Here is a 14,354-nt window from a genome sequence, read left to right as displayed (position 1 = left end):
AGCCTTTGACAAGCTCAGGCTTCTTCTCCTGTAAACTAAGCATATGGATGCTTTATGTCATTATTACTTACCATGAAAGTGTTTTAATTATTCTGAAATTGTATCTGAGATTTAGGATGTCAATTTTGTATTTATATGAAAAGTAATTTTACATAATTTTTTTATTTTTTTATTTTTTTTTAACCCGCTGCCCTGCAGCCAGATTCCTTTTTGGCCCTTAATAGGAAACAATTTGGGCCCCCAGGTCTAGAATAGTACAATATAAATTGTCAAATTATAACTCATAAACAAAATGATCTGTTATCATAGTTTTTAATATATCAGAAACTAAACAGTGCATACAAGATAACCTTAATACATCCAGCATCTGAACGAGTTTCTCACAGAAAAACTGTCTCAAACTTAAGCAAGACGATTTCAGAGACTGGTGGACAATTATGATAATATGATTATATAAACTCCCTGCAAGAAGTTATTTGGGATAAAAGGGGCAATACCAGTTTATTATAACAAAGAGGTACTTAGTGTTTCGACAGAAGAAAATTAAATCTATTGATATCTTTGTTGAGTAAATGACTGAAATCTTGTTTTCCTTGTGATTTTGTTCAAGTAATAATTATTAGTTATTAATAGGCTGTTTCAAAAAAGATCAAATATTTGTTGTCCAAATATGTCAAAAAAGGCAACAATTTCCCTGAGATGTATTGTTTTTCACATAACTGTACACAGTGTGTGTGTGATGTGCCAATTCAGTCGTCCAATGCTTTTTTTTTTGGTGCCAATTGTCCAACTGGTTTAAGTGAATTTCAATAGGTTGAATGAAGTAATCAGTGCACCACTGGATTAAAGTGGAATATTTTCAGTAACAACAGAGAAATCAGGATGTTTCATTCATTCGTTCGAAGCTGTGTTCTATTTTGGTTTCAGTGGTTTTTTTACTGACACAGCTGGATACAACATGGTCAACCTGCACTCCCATAAAAACACAAGCCTGGACTCTCAGACATTTTAAACTACACGTGTCGAGACCCCCTGACCTTGTCTCAAGTCGCACCTGCTGGTATTTAGGTCAGGGCTTTGATGGGCAACCGAGCAGCCAATCACATCCCTGTGCACGCTCAGGACACGCTCTCGCCATCAGTCTGACACCTAATACCTACACGTGCACACGCACACACGGTCTACCAATACACTGCTACTACACGCCTGCCTGCTGTTGACCCTGAAAGCCACCATGTGCACTTGTACGTTTGTATATTTTCTAATGAGTAAATATACACTTTTGTCAAGTTTTGCACTTTAAAAAAATTAGGCACTTACGCATTTAATTTTTTTAACATGCAGCTTTTCAAATTAAAAGAACTGACTTTTAACTGAAAAGTTGTCATAACTAGTATTGGATGCAAGATATTATTGTCTTTCCACAGCCGGTCGAACATGATTTCAACCCCTCAGCTTCTGCCAGTTAACTCATAAGTCAACCTTTGACCCCTGCAACCCTGCAGTATGAGTGAATTAATTAAACCTGTCAAATAGGTCTTTTCTTCTTGTTTCTGTCCATCTAGCCAACCTGTTTTCCTGCTCCAAATTAAACCTGCTCCGGTGGGATCGCTGCTGACGTTTGTACCGTGAACCTCCAGGGTCCTTCTGGTGCACTTACATAAATTTTGAATGAGGCTGGGGCTGCGTTCACTGTCCCAGTCCCCTTCCTTTAATCCAGCAGGGCTAAATTAAAACTAGGACACACTGGGGACGCGTTACTACCGAGGAACCAGCATTATGTCAGAAACAATTCAGACTGGGGAAACTAGGCTTCTTTGATTTGTGCATTTCTGGAATTTAACTTTTCTTTGAAAGTGTTTATACAAGTACGACACACTCCATATTTTTAAGCCGAGAACAGCAGCTCAGTCAGCATGACTCGGCTATTAATGACGATTTTCGGCAGATAATTAGTTGAAATAACACATATATACATAACACATTTATGACATAAAGAAAATAGTAATATCAGCATAGTTTTTACCATTTATTTTGTCTTGACATAAAGGCTTTTTTTTTTTTTTTTTTTTTTTTTTTTTTTTTAATCACAGGAAGAGAAAACTGGCAATAATCAACGACATGGATTTGTTATCACTACACACAGACAGGAAATATAAAAAAGGTTTATGTACAGATGGGGCGATGACGTGTGTTCATAGTTTCTGCTGGTGCTGGCGACGTCAGACTTGCTCGCCGAGGTCCAAAACCCGAAACTTGTCTAGATTGTAGAAGCAGGCCTTGACGACCCGCCCGCCGAAATAACGTCCATTCAGATCCACCACGGCTGAAAGAGGAGCGACACGGTCAAGGTCAGATGGTACTTAAACCTGGACTAATTATTAATTATCATATGACAAACAAACAGATGTGCCTTCAGACACTGACATGAGATATTCGATAATGTTAAAATGTTATGTTGCTACAAAGGAAGACACCAAACTGAACAAAACCAAGACTGTTTGATTTCTTTTAGTGGGAGATGTTTTTGTGAAAAGAGTTTGTCTCTCATTTATTCTGGGAAATGTAGAAAAGTATGACATCAGTGTAATTTCCCAGGACTGTTTCCTGGGACCTAAAACCTATTTTTCATGTGGAAATCACAAATTGTTGTTTTGACTCTTGGTTCTTCTATAGATGAAACAAACTAGGTGAAATAGGTTAATTTGTGAACTTCAAAAGGTGCTGCAGTAGCTTTATATTTGCCGCACAAATATAAGTGTCATCAATCTTCTCAACTATCTCTTATAAAAACAGCAAATAAGAAACAATTCCTTGAACTGTTATGAGTTTCTGAGCTGTTTCCAATCTTATGAAGGAATGTAACAACTTCTTTTTTGTGTAAAACTCACACAGACATATTCACAGTTACTTACTAAGCCTGGAGAGACGACTGAACAGAAACACGAGAAATTACAGATAATTTTCAATCCGAGACTAAAACTAAATTTCATGCAGTCACAGAGGGAGGTCAGGTTGAACTGGTTTAAGCTTGTTTACAGCTGGACCCTGGTTTAAGGACCCCGCTGGTCCACTAGATACAGCGGTCATCTCCAACCTGTCAGCAGGTGAAGCTGCCCGATGCCCTCTGACCTCCCCATAGAAGACCAGCAGTCTCTGTTTCATCATCATGTAAACGAACAGATCCTGTGGCGAGACACTTTAAAATGATTCCTTCGAACAGTCCGAGTTTCGTTCTTTGAGAGTGTCTGTCCCGCTTTCTGGGAGCTGTGACGTAAGCGCGGTTCTGCCGGTGCCGCAGGGAGACCGCTGGGTTGCTGGGCCACGTATGATATAACACCACAGGGAGCCGAGTCTCACCTTGTTTCTGATCTGGGCCAACCCATTTAGAATGGGACACACTTTCACCCGCATTATTAGAGCAGTTATACAAGCGCACAAAAAATAAATTGAAACAGCTGCTTACATAAGCAGATGCAGTCATTTTTAAAATGACTCTCTAAATGCAGAAATACAGTTGAAATATGCAAGTCGATACTTTTCAATTCTTAACAAATGCAGGCTCAAGTTTGGAGAATGATCAGATTGTTTTGGTGAGCTTCCTGGACCTCCTGTGACATCATTTTACAGCAACATGACCCGATGCAGTTGCAAGATCCAAGTTCTCATTTTGAAGCCTTGAGTCTGATATTTTGATCGCCGCCATCGTGGTTTTTGGAGCCAGAATTGACCATAATTGGGACAAGCTGGGGACGAGAGTGAGAACCAAGCGCCAACCAACAGGGACGTCACCCGTTGGTTTGTGAACGGTCGTTATGAAGCCTCAAGTTCGGCCAACGCCATCTTGCTAGTCCCGAGCGGTGGATCAGACTCGATCTGATTGGAAACCCGGTGATACTACGTCCCGCCCACCGATAGCGATAATCTGACTGTACCACAGGTCTGTCAATCAAATTAAGAATCCCCCCAAAAAACCTGTCTTTTTTAAGCTTATTTTTTATATCAGTGTATTTTTTTATGAGTCTATGGTGCCGGGTTTTTGAATCAAAATATGTAAAAAAAAAAATAAAAAAAAAAAGGTCAACCTCTAGTGGCACTCGCTGGTATTGCAGTTTAAGGCACTTCGGCATCAACATCATTTTTCAGAACCGGAAGCTACGTCCACTCTTATATGCAGTCTATGGTGAGAACCTGAGCACACTAAGCCCCGCCCACCTACACAATAACCCTGACAGCACCGCAAGCATGTCAATCAAACCAGACATGCCCCCAAACATACCTCTCTGAGAAGTCGACACTTTTAGAGACAGATGTCTTTTTGGAGGCAGCCCCTAGTGGGCCTCAGTGGTATTGCTTCTTAATGCACCTCTGTATTGGCTTCACTTTTCAGACCCGGAGATTGCATCCATTTCTATATCCAGTCTATGTCCATGAGCAGAGGCTTCATGCAGGGATTCACTTACTGGAAGACGACCAGTAAACTGACCTTTGATGGCTGACTCCACCCTCTCAAACTCCAGAAATATCCTGACAGCTTCATCATCCAGCACCTCTGCAATCTGAGAAGGAAAAAAGGGTGTTTGTTTGACTGTCCTGTTTGATCACTTCAACGTCATCCAGTCACGTCCTTTCATTCACGTCTCTCACCTCGAAAATTACACATTTGACCACTTTGCCGTATTTCTCGCACTCTTCTTTGGTCTCCCCCTCCAAGTCTTCGTCCACCTCTCCTCGGCCCACCATGTTCTGCAGAGACAACAGAGACAACAGAGACATTAGATCCAACTGCAGGGGATTTCTGACAATGATGCAACCACACGCAACACACACACACACACACACACACACACACACACACACACACACACACACACACACACACACACACACACACACAGTTTCATTGAGTTCCATCATTTCACCAAATTCTGTACTCAAACTGCGTTAAACTCAACAAGGTCCTCCGTCACCTCGGGTTCATCACTTCTGACTGATTTCTGTATTTTAATATTAAATGTGGCACTTTGTGTCTTATTTTGTGGAAGAAGGGACTAAGACTCAACACACACACACACACACACACACACACACACACACACACACACACACACACACACACACACACACACACACACACACACACACACACACATACCCTGAGCAGGACCACTTTGGTCGGGTTCTTGAGGATCTCTGTGAGCGGGTTCGCCTCCGACTTCTTGGAGGAGTCCGCTGGTTGATTGGAAACAGACACAAAAGTCAAGTTTTTTTCCTTCTCAACGGATCACCGAGAGGCTGCAGGTACGCTGGATGGAGCAACTGAAGGTGTGTAACTAGAAGTGGTATCGTGTGGTATTGTTCAAGACAAGGAGATTGTTCCAATGCAGGTGATAACTGAAACAATTCAGCCGTTGTTCTGTGAATGCTGAGCTGACGTTTTATCTGCTTGTTTTGTCACATTTTACAGAAATGCTTGTTTTGTGTTACACACGCTGCTGATAAACTACTTTATGAGTCACTCAAGTGAAGTAACACTGTTGGTGTTCCCGGAAAACTGACGAAGCAGCAGAGGTCTTCCTCAAATACTGAAATACATGAAACAAATATGAAACTGAAAAGATTAGATGATTTGTTGATTGACAGCAAAATAGTCAGCAACTGTTTTCAAGATCACTTAAATGTCACATTTCAAGGGAAAATGCCTGACATTAGTTCTCTGGTTCCAACTTCTAGAACAAGAGGCTTTGCAGAAGTTCTTTGTTAAATTAGGAAAATATCTAGTTTTGGACGTTTGTTTGAACAAGTAAAAATGTCACTTTGGATTCTGGGAGTTTGTGATCTGTATTTTATCACCATTTCTGAGACAATTAACTGAAAACCTAATTGGTAGATTGATTGATAATAAAAAATAATAGTTGTTGCCCCACACGTTTATTCCTCTTATATGAAGCATATATTAAATTTGAAGCTAATTCTTGATTTAAGTCAAGTCAATGTGTAACACAGTACGGGTACCGGTGGGGTGAGACTGGGATTAGGTGTCTTTAAGAGGTTATCTGGTGTCCTGGATGAGGACAATGTCTCAGAGTGATGATATCACACAGCCTAACTCGTACAACTACAGGAAACTAAGCAGAGACTCGTCTCACATCCACCCATGACATCTACAGGCCAAAAGCAAAACACTGCATGCAGTAATCAGAGGGAAGAAGTTAACTGTTTTATCATCTTAAACTGACATTTATCCCCGTTATCAACTAAATACACCTCATGTTTATCCATTTCATCTCTAATTTTTGAGTTTACAGATATAACCTTTAAAAAAATAAAATAAAATCATAAAAACTGGCAGATTAAAGTGAGAATTCAAATCTGTAAGCGATAATAAGCTGTTTATTATGGATTTAGCTGTATTTCATTAATGTCTAACGGTGGAGGAGACTCGGTTAAAAGAATGGGAAAAGATGCAAAGTGCAGGTGTTAAACATTTGGTGGATGTGGGCAGGTCAGAGTCAGAAGCAGAGCTGTTAAGAGGTCAAATGAGGGAGAGTTGTAGCTCAGTTTGGGTTCACAACACAGCATGCTGTGGAGGTAAACTCTGTCCTCACGTGGTGGACAAAGACCAAATTCAAAGTGGGTCAAAAGGAAAGTAAAACTATAAAATGAGGCCAGGCAGCAGCTTTGACAGAAAAACGTTGGGTGGAGAAGGTGCATGTAAAGACTTATCAGAAACTCCCAAAGTGTCTATTGGGATGTCTATTAAATGTCAAACCACCAAGTTTGAAACAGGCATAAAACACAGCTGCTGTATAAAACACGTGCAAAATACACACACTTAAAAAATAAACATATAAGGTAGTCCCTCCAGGATTTCACTGCGGGGTTTTTTTTTGCGTCTGTTTCGATCAAAAATGTTTCACTTCAAAGCGTCTTTTCTCAAAAGTTGCTTTGCAAATTTCTGGAGGTAAATGTGTATCTTTTTGGATTATTTATTTTGCCTTAACATTTTGTGAATTGGCAAAAATTACAAATCAAGGAAAGAAAATTGTAATTTTTCCACAAACGACAACCTATTAAAGAAAGAGTCATAAGTAATCACGTCCTACGATAATCAGCATTCTGCACAACACAGAAATACCTAAAAATATTTTTGTTCTTATTGTCTGAACTTAAAGGAGCATAAGCCTCAAAATTCCCTCCAAAATTTCCAGAGTCATAAAAGTGACATAGGTTTACAAAACAAGTCTGTGACTGCAGTGTGTAAAAATAAGTGCTTTAAATGCTTAAAAAAAAAAAAAGAAGTATTAATTCATCAGTATGCACATAAACATTGTGAGGTCTCTTACAACTGTAAAGGGTATAAAACTCCTGTAATTTAACACATACTGAATGAACACAGTGATACAGGGAAGTGGGATAATTAACCGCCTAATTCCCATCACAAAACCACATTTCCCATGAACCCTGTCACTTCCGATATTGCAGTTTTTTTTCCCTGTCAACTGGCATGCTGTTTGTTTTGGGGAATTTTTCTACAAATAACGGACAGATTGGTCGAATTGGCATCGAACATTGTGATGGTGACTTCCTGGAGGGACGGCTGCACATTCTGTGTATGGAAGAGAGAAAATGAGAGTGGAGGCCAACCTGCGGAGCCTCCGGCTGAAGTCTCAGCAGCACCTGGCTGGCTGGACCCTGCTGCTCAGTCACACACACACACACACACACACACACACACACACACACACACACACACACACACACACACACACACACACACACACACACACACACACACACACACACAAAACAACAGACATGCACACAAAATCACTGTAAAACAGCTCCTCGATGCTAAAATGAGACTGTGGTGATCAATGAGAGCTGAAACAATATTCATGGAAACATCAACGTGTCGAGAGTAGAAGCCAACGCGGGTCGGACACAGACGAGCTGCAGACAATATGAGCAGAAATAGCTCCTCATGCAACTGACATATAAAAATGATTCGAAGAGCGGACAGTGTGAAAGAGAAGAAAGAAAAGTAGAGAGAGACATAAACAGCAGAACATAAGAAGCAACTTTTTTTTTTAAACCCCACAGAGGTAGGACTTACGTTTCTCTGCTGCGTCGCCGATGATGATCTTCCCGCCTCTCTTGCTGGTCTTCTCCACGGACAGCGCCGTGCTCAGGCCTTGCTCGTGCTTCCCGAGGCCCTGGCCCTCTTTGAAGCCGTACTTCTGCATGATCTTATGGGCCACCGTACCTCTGAGGGAGAAAAAACAAAGACCTCCGGGTTTAAAAAGTCTGATTTGTTGCCATATGAAAGCGGATCGTCACCGCTAATAAAATACATGTATTGATGATATACAGGAAATATAAATAAAAGCTTACATGATAAGTTTCACTTTATAATAGCTCCAAAAACTTTTTTTTTTTTTTCTACTACAAATCATTTACTACAAATCATTTTGTGTATGGCCTGCTTGTGTGTGTGTGTGTGTGTGTGTGTGTGTGTGTGTGTGTGTGTGTGTGTGTGTGTGTGTGTGTGTGTGTGTGTGTGTGTGTGTGTGTGTGTGTGTGTGTGTGTGTGTGTGTGTGTGTGTGTGTGTGTCTCACCCCATGTTGGCCAGGAAGGAGCTGGTGGGTCCGGGCGGTGAACGTGGTCGGTCTGCGTCCTCGTACATTGGTGGAGGGATGGCGGCCTTTGAGCCTCTGGCAGGTCGACTTTCTTCCTCGTAGGCAAAGGAAGGGGTGCCTAAACACACACACACACACACACACACACACACACACACACACACACACACACACACACACACACACACACACACACACACACACACACACACACACACACACACACACACACACACACACACACACACACACACACACACACACACAACATGACCGTTGTTGACGAAAGCAAAAGCACAACTAAATTTCTTTCGGTTTAGTTTTCCATTCTACGTCAGCTTGCATAAAATACATATTTCGGATGGTTAAGTGTGGTATCTTGTAGGTTTTTGGACATGTTCTATCTAAAACATATATATTTAGGATGATATTGATGCAGACACCAACACTCTTCTTCAATCAACATAATCTAAAATGTGATTCTTTCGAATACTTGGACAGACAATGCTGCCCTCTGCTGGACAAACTGCAGCTTTATATTCAGCAGATCTGTAAAAGCTCGACTCAAGTCTACATGACATGTATGTGACATGATTGAAGAATAGCGATGACACCACGATGAAAAATATAGCATATTAGAATCTTTTTTTTGTATTTTTGACTCGCCTAGTTTAACATATCCTACAGCGTGTTCGTGGACGTCAACCAACAGGACGACAGTGCGCTCTCTGGTGTGCATTTGTAAACATGGTGAAGAGACAGTGGGATGCTGCGGGTAACAAACATAAATATGAACTATATTCTAGTTCAGACCAAAGATTCTGGACGAGAGGAAAGTGTTGTAGAGCGATGCGAGTTTCACAATGTCAGGCACATTAGTTATATTACATTAGATAGACAGACGGGGGAAATTGAAAAAAAAAAAAAAGACGAGATCTTCTGTCTCAAGTTCAAAGCATAAATATGTAAAAGATGAATCATCTATGGTTTCAATAGCATAGTATATAGTATATTATATAGTATATAGAGTCTTTCATGGTGTGATAACCCAGCATACATTATGTCACAATTATTATTGTTACCAGTGAAAATGACCCTTGAAGGAATTAAACCAGGTTTTGTTTTTTTTTTTTTAAATTTATGTCTCCCTTTTGAAAATAAATCAAATGCATTTGTGTATTAGTGGAATTTTACTGCTGCAGAAGGCAGAGCTCATTTTAATCCAGCTGCAACAGATGATTATTTTCAATACGGATTGATCTGCGAGCTGCTCATTATTTTCCCCATTAAAATAGTTTGTTGGTTAAAAATTCTGAAAATAATGAAATATTCTGTCACTAAACGGGTATCAAAACAGTTGCCCGTTTCCTGCAGGTGTGTGACGGCTCAGCCAGACTGAACCTGTCTGAACCTTGAACTCACACGAGCGCATTTTATGATCGATGTTTAAACGTTCATACGTTGTTTGTTTTTTTTGTGAGGGATTAAAGTTATAAACGTGACATACTTTCTGTACGTGTATCTGAATCTGTGCAGAAGGATTCTTGAAGATGTTTGATGCGTTTCCTCTTTTGCAACAGCAGAGAATCATCAACTTACCATCTCTGTCCACGAGGGATGAAGGAGGGGCGATGGCTGCTCCACCCATATCTGAGAGGTAAAGGGGGGAAACAAGGGAAATGTACTTTTTGTTTTGTTTTAATGAAACACGATGACCGTGATACGTAGTCATTCAAATTATTTGTATCGTCTCGGGTGTTTTTATTTGACCACATAATCACGCAGCACAATATGGTTTTGTTAAGTCCCAGTGGACATCATGCAGAGTCACGGGTGGTGAAGCGAGACGGGTCCGTCTCGACCTGTGAATGCTGACAGTGCGCTCTGTGACCAGAAGGAACACGCAGAGACCTCCAACATAACGTCTGTGAGCAACAAACAGTCGGAGTACGCAAGGTCACGCAAAACGCTTCAGTCCCTGGAAGTAGAAAGTGTGTCACTGGAAACCCGATGATGGTAAACGGCTAAATGATGTGGACAACTTCAGTTCTATTACCGTTTTAACTCGGACCAAAAAGCACTGTTGACATTACAGACTCGTTTGATTTGTCAATCAGAGTCAAAACCTGTCAGTCCGTTTTAAGTACTCACTTCGTTTCCTCCTCTCTTTCTCGAAATCTTCTTCCTCATCCGATTCGCCCTCCGCTGCCGGGAAACGAGAGAAACCGCTCGGCGCTGCGCCGTCGTGCCGGTCTTTCCTCTTCCTGCAACACGCAGAGTTCAGGATTTAGTCCTCTGTTTAATTCTTATAAATTAATATTACATAGTAAATACCTAAACTCCACAGCACTTCTCTGCGTTTGTTCCGGGCTACAAACACACAATAAAAACCTGCATCAATATCCCCGATGCTTCTGAATACCAATAAAATACAAGCAGGAGATTCTGGATGACTGTGTTCTGTAATGAGGAGAGGAAACAAACACGGCAGTACTTTTCCCTCTCCTCGATCTCCTTCTGCCGCTCCTGCTCCCGTTGTCGCTGTCGTTCCTCTCTGTGTCGCTTCACCACCTTCTCGTAGTCGTTGGGGAACATCGGGTCGTACTCGTCTGCCAACGGGATCAGAACGTCTCCGGAGGAGAATCCACTGGGAACTGCATCCTGAAGGAAGTACAGACACGGGACAAGTCCAAGGAATGAGTCAGACACAGATGGTGTTCACAGCCCATTTGGATATTTTTAATTCATTTTCAGCATTTTAAAATGTACAAAAGTCTTTGTGCCGCTCTCCTACGTCCTCAGATTGCTCTGCTCTAATAATGTTATGAACATTATGTTCCGACGCTTTCACACTGCATCTCTACCATCCATCTGAATCCAATCAAAAAGGGGAGAAATGAAGCTCCCTCGTAAACAGTAACAACCTGGATCACATTACCACGGACGGAGACGCACCTTGAGTCCAGCAGCAGCATGTGGAGGAGTGTCGGAGATCTGTCGCTCTTCGCTGGAACCTCCTCTCTTCAGATCAATGACCGGAGCCAAGACAGTGGTCTGCTTCATCCGCTGGGTCTACATGCACACAAACGAAGGGTCGGTAGTGTTGGTGGAAGCGAACGGCACTCTGAATACCCTTCGATGTTAATGTGGAGCAAATACGCATATCACCATGTGTTTTTGCTGGGAACTCGCATGTTTTCTTTTATTTGCCCGTCGCTTCACTTGGATGCAGCTCAAAGACGTTTTAATGCACATACACAGATTTTCAGTGAAGTAGGAAATTGATCATGTTTCATAGTTAAGACCTTTGAAAATGGCAATTCAAAAAAAAATGAAGGTGAAGCCACAACCCTCCAAGTTACACGACTCCACCGACACCTTAGTTACACACGGTTTTGTCTTTCAGGCGTCTCCGTTGCCCAATTTCCAGAATTTGAGATCAAATGTGATGCGTGCTCTCTGCTCGAGTTTCACAAACACACGTGTGATCACGATGTTGATCCAGATGTTGATCCAGATGTTGATCCACAACCTCCAAAAAGGACGCAGCTCCGCGCTCATCACCGCGCTGCGCTGTTTAAATCGACCCTCGTGCGTGTCTTGCTCATACATTACAGATTTAAAATATCAGCACACAGTATTTACATGCATATCGGGTCATGTGGAGCCCCCCCCCCTAAAAACCCAACCACTTGTGTAGACGGGAGTGTTTTTGCGCGCCTACCTTGGCCTGGGTCAGAGCCGCCTTCTTCACCTTCAGCTGGGACTGCAGCAGCTTGAAGTTCTTGGACCAGCCTTCGGTCTTGGTGTCGCTGGCCCCCACACCGAGGTCGTCGTACAGGGACATGGCGGCCCGCCGGTGGTCCTGTTACCTTCACACACACACAGCTCTCCGTTTTCATTCAGATACTCTGGATATCAACGTCAGCTAACTAAGGTAAGCTAAAAGGCTATTGCTACTACAGGAATGATACTAAAAAAAACTAAAAAAACAACCATTCAGTTTACTTCATCTGAGTCACGACCTCCCACTGACACAAATAACTGGACCCTGACCGAAGCTCGGTCCGGACGGAATCATTAAAACGCTTTTAAAGCACATTTAACATACCTCCTCGTTGAACGTGTCGGAAAGCAGCGGCACAACAACAAAACTTGAGTTGCGACAGTCAACAACGGTTTCCGGCACTTTGCGCTCTTGCGCCATCGAGCGTCTGGAGGACTAATCAGGACTTCACCCTGAACGCAGCGGTGCGACGCAGCTCAAGTACATTTACTGGATGTATTTAGGTACAAATCAGAGTTAATTGCACTTCGAGTATTACCGTTTTGTACAACTTTATACTTCTACTACACTAAATCTATAAAGGAAAATATTGTCCTCTTTACTTCGCCAAGTTTGTCTGACAGAAAAGTCTTTTTTTTTTTTTTTTTTTAAATTATAGTTTTTTTCTGTTCCAGTCAATTAAAAACTCTGTTTCTCCGAATTTGGTTTGTTTGTATTTGATTTTTTTTTTCTTGATAAACTGAAAGAGAAAATTCTCCTCCTTTCTAAGCTAAATAAACTATAATAATAACTGCTTTGATTTGCTGGAAAATGCATTTGTTTTTCTGAGCTTGTGGACTTTTTAGAGACACTTAGTTTTTACAGAACAAAAATGATGAAAACACGTGATAACCTTGTAGAATAGGATGCATTCCTGCAGATTAAACTGACCAACATTACATGAAGTAGTTAAAATAAGAACAACCTTAAATTGATGTAGCACTAAAATGGACAGTATGCAACAGTAATATTAATAATAATAAAAAAAACATCATATATAGCCTCATATATTTACTGCAAAGTGTGTACTTTTACTTGTGGAACTTTAAGTAGCCTAAATTGTACTGATAACACTTAGCTAAATATTTATTTATTCTAAAGTAGGTTCTGAATGCTCAAACTTGAAGTGGAGTATTTTGACAGTGACTCTTTTATAGGACCTTCTTCTTCCACCACTGCTTCGTAGTAGGCCTATTTACTGACTAATAAAGTTACAGAAGTGTCCTTTAAAATCATACAGAAAATCATCATTTAACTGAGTTGAAAAGAGATATGAACATAAGCACTCACACTCACAGAAATACTTCTGAAAAGTGTTAAAAATCAACTCCAAAAAAAGAGTCACTTTCACTCCACTTGAGAGTGAATTCGATGGTCTCACGTGTACAAGCAAAAAGAGTTGATTTGAACTCACATACAGTTTATTCCAAAGATGTGAATTTGCTGTGTTTAAAGGACTTGAATAGATTTATTATTGATAATATTGGCTCTGATTTCACATTATACCTAGAATTTGTTTTTACTTGGTTTCAACAAATGTAATAGCAATTAAATAAAAGAATGGGCGCCTGTATTATCAACCTAATCGTTCTCTTACCCAAATCTAATTTTCACAAAGTCACATTTAACAAAACCAAGCAACTATTCACCATATTTGAAAATGAAAGCGATAAAATTCTGTCGTCCCAAAATAAGAATGCTATTAAGACAAGAACTGTGTCCACCTCCTTAAACACATCTGTATGAATAAGAATGATTCTCCGCCTTTGCAAATGTATAAATTCCCTGACACTTATTTAGCCTAATCTTGTATTTATGATTGTTGTTGTTGTTCATTTGTTTTTTTTAATTCATAATTGTAAAATAAAGGAATGAAAAATATGAATTA

General features: G+C 40.7%; 1 protein-coding gene across 2 annotated transcripts; it reads right to left on the bottom strand.

Annotated features, from left to right (window-relative positions):
* Window positions 1-2,074: 2,074 nt before the first annotated feature.
* rbm17 (RNA binding motif protein 17) lies at window positions 2,075-12,816 on the bottom strand. 2 transcript variants are annotated; one of them, XM_069700122.1, is made up of 14 exons: window positions 12,752-12,816; window positions 12,365-12,512; window positions 11,596-11,712; window positions 11,135-11,301; window positions 10,975-11,010; window positions 10,792-10,904; window positions 10,240-10,290; window positions 8,620-8,758; window positions 8,117-8,268; window positions 7,648-7,698; window positions 5,156-5,232; window positions 4,648-4,746; window positions 4,487-4,559; window positions 2,075-2,326 (listed from the first exon to the last, which is right to left on the bottom strand). In XM_069700122.1, exons 2-14 carry the CDS (start codon window positions 12,485-12,487, stop codon window positions 2,223-2,225), a joined length of 1,302 nt encoding a protein of 433 aa, XP_069556223.1. In that variant the 5' UTR covers window positions 12,488-12,512; window positions 12,752-12,816; the 3' UTR covers window positions 2,075-2,222. The 2 variants fall into 2 exon arrangements, with proteins under 2 accessions (XP_069556223.1, XP_069556224.1); XM_069700123.1 differs by lacking the exon at window positions 10,975-11,010 and having other exon boundaries at window positions 12,365-12,781.
* Window positions 12,817-14,354: the final 1,538 nt, after the last annotated feature.

The sequence above is a fragment of the Brachyistius frenatus genome, unplaced genomic scaffold, assembly GCF_029030835.1.
Source record: "Brachyistius frenatus isolate BFR_SWC_R1_liver_20210118 unplaced genomic scaffold, ASM2903083v1 Contig_32, whole genome shotgun sequence".
NCBI classification, from domain to species: Eukaryota; Metazoa; Chordata; class Actinopteri; family Embiotocidae; genus Brachyistius; species Brachyistius frenatus.
Note: the sequence above shows the minus strand (reverse complement) of the source record. Positions and strands in the feature narration are given on the sequence as shown.

What these genes read in the sequence shown, in the direction of transcription:
- rbm17 (XM_069700122.1), bottom strand. Translation starts at nt 12,487, where the DNA reads ATGTCCCTGTACGACGACCTCGGTGTGGGGGCCAGCGACACCAAGACC. An exon ending in GAGATCGAGGAGAGGGAAAA is followed by an intron (nt 11,011 to 11,134) that starts GTACTGCCGTGT and finishes GTGTGTTTGTAG; the next exon opens with CCCGGAACAAACGCAGAGAA. An exon ending in GAAAGAGAGGAGGAAACGAA is followed by an intron (nt 10,291 to 10,791) that starts GTGAGTACTTAA and finishes TTTACCTCTCAG; the next exon opens with ATATGGGTGGAGCAGCCATC.